The sequence below is a fragment of the Electrona antarctica genome (genome assembly GCF_951216825.1).
Source record: "Electrona antarctica genome assembly, chromosome: 17".
Classification (NCBI taxonomy): Eukaryota; Metazoa; Chordata; class Actinopteri; order Myctophiformes; family Myctophidae; genus Electrona; species Electrona antarctica.
In genome coordinates this window covers 33,090,468-33,099,406 of record NC_136798.1, presented here as the reverse complement: position 1 = coordinate 33,099,406, position 8,939 = coordinate 33,090,468, and the positions used below count along the sequence as shown (strand labels likewise).

General features: G+C 45.5%; 1 protein-coding gene across 2 annotated transcripts; it reads right to left on the bottom strand.

The window, feature by feature from the left end:
• Positions 1–218: 218 nt before the first annotated feature.
• On the bottom strand, positions 219–5,576 carry vrtn (vertebrae development associated). 2 transcript variants are annotated; one of them, XR_013792180.1, is made up of 4 exons: positions 5,309–5,576; positions 4,202–4,518; positions 888–3,183; positions 219–857 (listed from the first exon to the last, which is right to left on the bottom strand). XR_013792180.1 is itself a non-coding variant. In XM_079527085.1 (3 exons), exons 2-3 carry the CDS (start codon positions 4,514–4,516, stop codon positions 1,156–1,158), a joined length of 2,343 nt encoding a protein of 780 aa, XP_079383211.1. In that variant the 5' UTR covers positions 4,517–4,518; positions 5,309–5,576; the 3' UTR covers positions 219–1,155. The 2 variants fall into 2 exon arrangements, 1 of the variants encoding a protein (XP_079383211.1); XM_079527085.1 differs by having other exon boundaries at positions 219–3,183.
• Positions 5,577–8,939: the final 3,363 nt, after the last annotated feature.

Below are 8,939 nucleotides of genomic sequence, written 5' to 3'. Positions count from 1 at the left end.
TTGACTGCAACAGACTTCATTAAGAGCGCCTACAGCATTCAGCAATAAAAGAACACAACCATGGCTGTTGACTCATTTGTACTCCAAAAATGTACGGATTTAAGTGGAAAAACAGTTGCAGATTGCATTACAAGTGAGCAACCCAGTTGTACGACAAAGTAGGCTATCACTCAGGTATATTAAAGCATCTGGAAGAGTAAAAACACACTGGAAACAAATTAAAGAGTTGAACGATGGTTTATTGATATTGTGCTTGTAACAAATTACGTCACATTATGGTTGAGCATAAAGCAGGCTGTATCGTGTCCATCTCCAAACAAGTTGCTTGTCTAAAGAGAAACTAAACTGAAACAACCTGGTCATCAAGTCCATCATGATTCTTTAAACATTCAAGAGTGTATTTTCTAACAAAGGAAGCTTTTTTTTTAAACATAAAACTGTACAAAAATAGCATGCTCGTGTGAGTTCAAATGATGCAAATACAAAAAAAAAAAAAATAGGATGCCTGTTTAAGACAATTCAACAATGTGATGGAACTATTATAGTGCAAACTACATAAGACTATTTTTTGGTTTGGAAGTTGACATTTCTTAATGTGTGTCAGAAAAGAAACACCTGAGACAAGTGATTCAAGTGAAGTGTGCATTCAATTCTCAAAACATATAAAAAGATTGAAAAACTGTACATAAAACCTCAAAATAGATGCAAAAACACAGCTTTGAAAGTCTTTGCGTCGTATCCCTCTAGGGGGGGGAAAAAGCCATCCTCACAGCCATCCTCACACCAGTGACTTTGAACTGCCTTTTGCCTGAAGGGAAACACACAGGAGTTAAGTGGAACCTCAAGACCAAGGTGGTCTCCTTTCACACACACACACACACACACACACACACACACACACACACACACACACACACACGTGCAAATTTCCATGAGATAGAGGGGGATGTTGGGGGAACAGAACAATACATTCAGCTGAAACCTACAGTTTAAAAAAAGCTGTGCCATTCTCTTCAACAGATTATGAAGTTAAAAAACAATGTGTCTAAAAAGAGAAAAGTACGTTGTTTGTCTTTTGGGTGGATAGAGCATAAATTCTGTGAGAGGGCACCGATAATATTCATTCGGCTATACATTTAGTGTACATTCATAATTTCACGCATGAATCAAAGGAACCCCATGATGCAAAGCTCGTTTCCACATGTAGTACGTCGAGCGGGGCGTGAGGGGGAAAAGGGACCTGAACTCTTTGAACGTGGGGAATGACTTCTCCTCAAAGCGTTGCTGCAGGAACAGCTTTGCCTTTGCTTTGAAGTTGGCCAAAGCCACAACGTCCATGACAAACATGTGGTTCTCTGTGGGCGCCATGGCGGGGAGACTGTACAGAGAAAGAGAGCCGTTGATGTGGGGCATGGTGGGGCTATTCAGACCTTCAGGACTCCCCTCAAAGGAGAACACATCCTGACCGGCCATCTTCCTCTCCATCGCCTCGTTCTCCATCTGTGTTGTGGCTCTCTCCTGGCTCATTTCAATTTCAATTTCAATCGGCTCCTCTTTGACCTGTGCAGCGGCTCTCGCAATGGCCTGCTCCTCCATCGGCGTGGTGGGGTGGTTCAGAGGAGTGAAAGATGCACACATTTCAATCGACTCCTCTTTGACCTGTGCAGCGGCTCTCCCAATGGCCTGCTCCTCCATCGGCGTGGTGGGGTGGTTCAGAGGAGTGAAAGATGCACACACTCGACTCCTCTCCATCGCCTGCTCTTCCATCTGTGTAGTCATAGTGTCTCTCTCCATGCTCTCAGAGACATCCACAACAGGAATGATCCGTTTTCGCTCGTTCCGCCACTGCCAGTACAAACAGGGTGACATGGATGGGTACTTCAGCTTGAACTTCATCAGAGACCATTTGGACTGCTGAACATGCCTCTTTGCTTCATCCCTCAGGTACTTCTTACTCATGTATGCCCGGCGGAGACTTTCATGCTTTCGCCGGAAGAGCTTGGTTCTTGGAGCGGCAGGCTGGGCGGAGGCAGAGAGAATCGGTGGGGACTGGGAGGGCAGACTCGTTGGACTATGGCTCTTGTCCGCGTCCGAGCTGTCTTCACCACTACCGGCGGTGGGCTTGTATCCTCCATTGAACAGCATGGCCTCTCTTCTCCAGTTGTAGTAGGTGGACCTGGAGATCCCAGGAAAGTTCTTCTTAAAGGCCCTGAAGGGAAACGTGGTGTTGGTGGCGATGCAGGTCTGCAGACACCGCTTGGCATCCTGCATCTGGGAAACGGTTTGGGCACGGTCCGCCTCCATCTTGCCAAAGGTGAGGCCGAACATGCTGGCCACGCTCTCGTGTGTTTCCGACTCGCTCTGACTGGCCTCTGGAGAGGAGGAGGGCCAGGACTCCGGCTCCGTACTGTCAACGGGACTCACCTCGCCGGTGGAGGGCGAGGTGGTGTAGAAGTTCCCCCCAGAGGACATGAGCTCCTGCTTCCAGTCGTAGTAGGTCGACCTAGGAATGCCGGGGAAGAACTCCTTGAACTGTTGCAGCGGGACGACCTTGCCCTCCCGGTAGCAGGCCTGCAGGAAGTGCTTGGCCTCGTACCTCACCGCCGACTTCTGCCTGTGCTCCGTCGACTGCCTCCGCCAGCGGTAGAACGTGGTCTTGGTGATGTTGTACTTGTCCTTCAGACTGGCGTAGGACAGCTGCGAGTCCTTGTTCAGCAGCTGCAGAGTCTTGCTCTGCTCGTTGGCGGGGCTGCCCGTGTTCAGATCCGACGCCTGGGCCAGAGCTACGAAGTGGTGCGGCATGAACACGGAGCCGGCCCGCAGCTCCCCAGACCACATGATGTGCAGGGTGGGGGCCGCCGCGTCGTCGGTCCGGGGGCGCACTAGGCGGTTGAAGTACGGGCGGATTTTGAGGTTGAACATGGGGTAGACGGAGTAGACGCTGCAGCGCAGCACCGAGGCCAGGGCGTACACGTGCCACATGTTGGCGTAGGAGCCGGGGAAGCAGGATGCCTTGACGTCTGCGTCGAAGATGGCCTCCAGGACGGCCACGGGCAGGTTGAGCATGGCCTCCGACTCCTCGGCGCACAGGCTGAAGCGCACCGCCTGTAGCATCATCTTGGAGTCGATCATCCCACACAGGTAGTAGCGTTTAAACAGAAGCATCTCCACCACAGTTCTCACCTGTGAGCAAAACAGAAGGTCATGTTAAAATCATTGATAACTAGAAAAAGTGCCCTTCTGGGCACAGGTCTCCACCAGGAGGGTGTGTGTGTGTGCGTGTGCGTGTGTGTGTGCATGGTTTTTCCTTGGCCTCTAGGGAGTGTGCATACATGGTTTTACACAGATCGGTGCAGTTATAGGTAAAAACACAAATCGGCCAGTTATAGCGCCACCATGAGGCTGAATTGAAAATATTCAAGTGGCATTTCTTCCTCGGCCTAGTGGGAATGTGCATGCAAGATTTCACGGAAATCACACGATGTGTTCATGATTTGCAGCATTTTGTTTGAAACGGAGCACTCCTGCGAACTTTGGAAGCCAATCGTAGCCAATCAGGATGGAGTCTGAAAAATCTGAAAGACCCGTTTCGTTGAATGGCTCTAGAGAGACTGTATACCAATTTGCGTAATGTTTGGACAAAATCTGTAGGTGTACTGTCAAAACATTTGTTTTGCACAAAGCGGCCTCCTGGTGGCGCTATAACAGGCCAATGTGAAAACTTTGGAGCAGAGGTTCAGCTCTGGCATCCAGGGAGTGTGTGTGCAGAGTATGGCTGCGATCAAACCAACGGTGCCAGAGATTAGCTGTTCACAGACGGACACACGGACGGACGGACGGACGGACGGACACACGGACGGAGTGCAAAACATACTCTCTCCCCATGCCTTCGGCCTGGTGGAGACAATGAATGCACTGGGTATGATTATGATACAGAAGTAAATGAAGGTATGCTCTAGCACAGTGGTTCCCAAACTTTTCAAGACCCAAAAGAGAGCTTTGATTAGACGTCTGCCCGGGAACCAAAAACAAGCTTGTATATCTGCTATTTTCACTACTAGAAAATGTAATATATTCTTGCATATATGATGGCCAAGTGGTTTCTGTGTTTGCGATTAGCATTTTACCCACACGGAACAATAACGAAAATAAAGTAGTAGGTGTTGAAGTGACAACGAATTGCCCATTGATCTCTGCTCACCTGTAGTTCCAAGCTGAGCGCCGTTGTGCCCATGAGCAGAACGCTGGCAGCATCAAACAGCAGGTTGCCCTCGCCCTTACAGGCGATGGGCAGAAGGTCGCCGGGGGCGTCGGCCGGGTACAGGCTGTGGGCGATGTCGTCGATGTCCGTGGTGGCGGGGAAGTCCTGGCAGACGGCCTGGGGCAGCTGGAAGGGAGCCAGGATCTGCTCCACCTCTCTGGCCACCAACATGAGGGCCTCCAGGCCAGAGTTCTCTGTGGCATTCTGGAGCTCTCCCAGCACGGACAGAACAACCTCGCTCCTTTTATTCATCATACCTGAGACACAGAACGAGGCAGGACAGTTAGATTGGTGGTCGTCCATTTAATTTCAATGACCCCCAGTTTGATACAATTGCATGCTGTCGGAAACTGTGTCTGACTCTGAATACCCTATACTTGATCATACTACAGAAGTTCTGTAGGCTCAAAACATGACGTGTTTTGAGCTTGTAGATATACTACTTAAAGTAAAATCCTCAGTGTATAAATGTTACAGGCTTGTAGGGGTCTTATTGGACCCCCAGTGGTCCCCGGGCCTGACATTGAGAAGAAATACATGATTTAAGTCACCTACTTAGAGGTTGGAGATTTTTAAAGGCTCAAATATACAAATTATATCATATTATCATTTGAGAAAAATACTAGGACACATAGCCTACAAATCAATGCATTATTGTAGTGGGCAATAGTGCCACTTCCGTTTGAGTCACAAGAAAGTGCACAGTCTGCACACAATCATTCGGTGTAGCACACAAGTGACACAACAGAGAGAATCATTTCATTAATTCTTAAATTAAACCCACTGTAAGAAGCTACACATTAGGACACAGGTTGCCAGTGGTTATATTCAAACGAACGAAATTGCAATTGTAATTGCTTGATATGTATCTGCCATCGTCCCCTTGTGTGCCAGAGTATGCTGCTGAAGCCACTTTGTTTTGTGTGGTCGAGAAAGTTTAATCTACTAGACTAGGGCGCACAAGACGCGAAGCATTTGGACCCGCCGAGGAAATAAAGCCAATTACCACAAAACCACACTGGAAATAACCGTTTAAAAAGTCCTTACCTGTAAAACTCGGTGGATCGCCTAGGTAGGTGGATGCCTAGGTAGACGGTCACTTTGACGGAGCTTGCGGCCTGCAAGTTGCACTGAAATATTATTGTGGCTTGTCCGTGGTTACTCCATTGTGTGTGCGTGCGTTCGCTGAGTGTGTGTGTGTGTCTGTGCTGTGTCCTGAGGTCCTAGTAGGAGGACAGTGCTGGAGATTTGGTGATAAGGAGGCAGGAACACTACCCTTTAACCTTTCAGGAAATAGTCAATCGCCGTTTCGCTTTTTGTCTTGTAGCAACACCTCCTCCCACCTTCTCACAGCTCTCCTCCACTTGGCTGGCTGCAGTCAGGGTCAATTTCAATGTGAAAGGCGCATAACAAAAGCCACCTTGATGATGGGCCATCGTCAAAGAAACATTTAGATAGACGGTTTAGATAGACGGTTTCGGTGTATTTTGCTTCAAAACACATTGACTGTTTTTCTTTGCCAAAGAAAGCAAACCCAGACCCAGTCAATAATAATAGGTTGATTTCAAAGTTTATGGATCAAGTTCTTCTGCACAATACACCTTTCAGTTTAGATTTTTTTTAAAGACCGCTATGCTATTGTTTTTATAGTAGCCTAAAATAAAGTTAGTTTAAACAAGAACTAGTTGGATAGATAATATGATATGGTAGCCTGTACACCTTTTAATTTCTGAAGATGTGCAGAATATGTTTTGGAACAGTAGAATTACAGCACAACTTTATACAATTCCAAATTCATATAATTGCACAATTTTGAAACCAACAGAAACATGGCCTATTATTCAACATTACTCATTATTATTATAGTCATTTCTTAACAAAATGCCTATTAAGTATAGTTGGACGTAATTATTGTGCCATGAGTTTGTGTTCTACATAGTACAAGGTTTATTTTGTGGATTAGAGTGAATGTGCAGACAGGGATTTGGAGACTCTCGTCTGAGACGACACTGCTTGTTTCTGCAGAGAGTATCATTTTTAACACCTCTCCTCCTCTGTCCTCTCCTCTCCTAGCCTTTTGCAGGATTTGGCTAATCTAGGCCTTTTGTTTTAACACACAAATCCCAACCATTCCTCCAGTCCCAACCCCCCAGCATGCATATACGGTCCCTCACACACACACACACACACACACACACACACACACACACACACACACACACACACACACACACACACACACACACACACACACACACACACACACACACACACACACCATGGGACAGAAGCATCCAGTCCTGTCCACTGCAGGTAGCTGATAGACAAGCTGGTGCCATGGTGAATGGTCTGCATATCTTCATCGTGGGTTCTCTGGGGGTTCAAGCCTTTGGCCTGCACCTTATCTGCACTACACACAGAGTGGGAGAGTGTTTGCTTATAAATGGCTGTAGTTTGTTAAAATGTGGATGAGTTTAATTATTGACGTACCAAATGCATGGAACGCACCACACAGATTTCTATTAATTCATTTCGATATCCAGTGCAAGATGTTGTGCAGATGTTATAAATCTGTCTTGGACACTGTCACCATGTATAAATATATACTTTACTTTATTTGTTTATTTAGTCGGGACAATGTACATTAATGAACATTACATTAAAAATGCAGTGTAAATATACCAGATTTAGAAAAACATGCTAATTTCCATCTGCAGTCCCCAGACATCGAACATCAAACAGTACAAACAGGGCTGACATACAGGACATAACATACAAATACCTAGTACATTTCAAACGTATTAAGACAGGCTCTTTTCGGTTACAAGAACTGGCCCATGCCGTGCAACGTATTTCACAGGCCGTGGAGTTGTTTCCACATATGGCTCTGTTTCAATTTAAAGTTCTCATAACCTAAGTTGGCTCCTGCTCCCCCTTCAGAGGTGGCTTTGATTCAATACTTTTTAAATAGTTTGCTAAAAGTACAGATGTACAGTTATACAATAATGCTAAAAGGAAGGATACACACATACAGGAGAACACAAAAAAACAAGTTTCAGGTTCTTGAAGGTTCTTCTAGGTTACCATTCGAAGAGCCATCTCTCAGAGGGATGTCTCTGTTTGGTGTACTGTATATCTTTGTATATTTACTTTGCTGTATTATTGTATAGATCAGTGGTCCCCCCCCCCCCCCCCCCAGGGATCCTTGGGGGGGGGGGGGGGGGGTCCCTATGGGTAAATGATTGCTAGTTAATCTTCACCATTATTGCATGTACACCTAAATACAACTGGAGAATGTACATGAATGTTCACAGTACAGTCTGTTTTGATCAGAATGTCACCGTATAGTCTTTACCTACAGTAGAGCGAGATCAAATTATGACAGGACATATTTTGTCAGAATTGTTTTGAAATAATCTATTGAAAGTGTAGCACCTGAGATGTATAGCATCTCATTTTCGAGGTGGTCCTGGTCCTATACACACAAATACAACAAAATGCATGTTACATACATGTTACATACAGTACAGATACATGTGTACAGATAGCTAGCTTGCTCGCCCTCTCACATTCCCAGCCCTTTGTTGTACAACAAGAATGTACAACAAGCAATGCATTGACCTGATGCATGGGTGATACATTAAAATAGCGTAAGTACAAACAATTTAGAAGCATACAAAAATATGTGAATAAAGAAATATACAACATATCAGATCAAATCACGGCTTTTCTTAGATTTTGGTTCCAGAGATGAAATATGACTGACCCAGTCTAATTGAATCTGCAAAGTACTTGGTCACGTCAGCGTAACTGATTCAAATTCTGACACTTTAATGTACGATAAAATCCCAGTGTTCATTGGGGGGTGTACAACAAATGAAACCAAATGGTACACTCTTCTGAGGTAAATCAACACTAGGCATTTTGCTGTGAATGTAGATGATCAACAAGTGCATTGTTTTTCCTACATTATAAGAATGTACATTTGCTGCCCTTTTTCCATTTCATGTAATTCAGATAAGCACTTTGTCTATGTTTGAAGTTAATCCTTCATATTAACATGTGATCTGTAAAGAGAGTTTCTGTCTTATCTTGCCTGGTTTCCATCAGTGGTTCTCAAACCCCTTGTGTCCTTCAAGGGGTTCAAAAATCAGTTAAACCACTTTAACCCTTCTGTACATGAATGAACCTGTGTATTTACCCAAATTATGAAAGGGTTTAGGGGTCACTGGCACTGTGGCACAACATATATTTTCAGATTCCATGGGAAAATGCATATTAATTTGGGGATCCTTGACATGAGAAAGTTTGAGAAACACTGGCAGACAACTGGCTTCGGAGACAATAACACACCTAAAGTGTGTAGATTACCTGTGCTGTGCTACACTGTTAGTGTTTGGGCCGGCCAACTGCATTTAAAATGCAAATAAGACAAGGCGGGCTCCAGACACCTGCTGTGTGTGTGTGTGTGTGTGTGTGTGTGTGTGTGTGTGTGTGTGTGTGTGTGTGTGTGTGTGTGTGTGTGTGTGTGTGTGTGTGTGTGTGTGTGTGTGTGTGTGTGTGTGTGTGTGTGTGTGTGTGTGTGTGTGTGTGTGTGTGTGTGTGTGTGCGCGCACGCATGTACACACATGATTGTCGGGGGAGGTAGACAAGTTAAAAGGACTATTCTGAGAAGAAG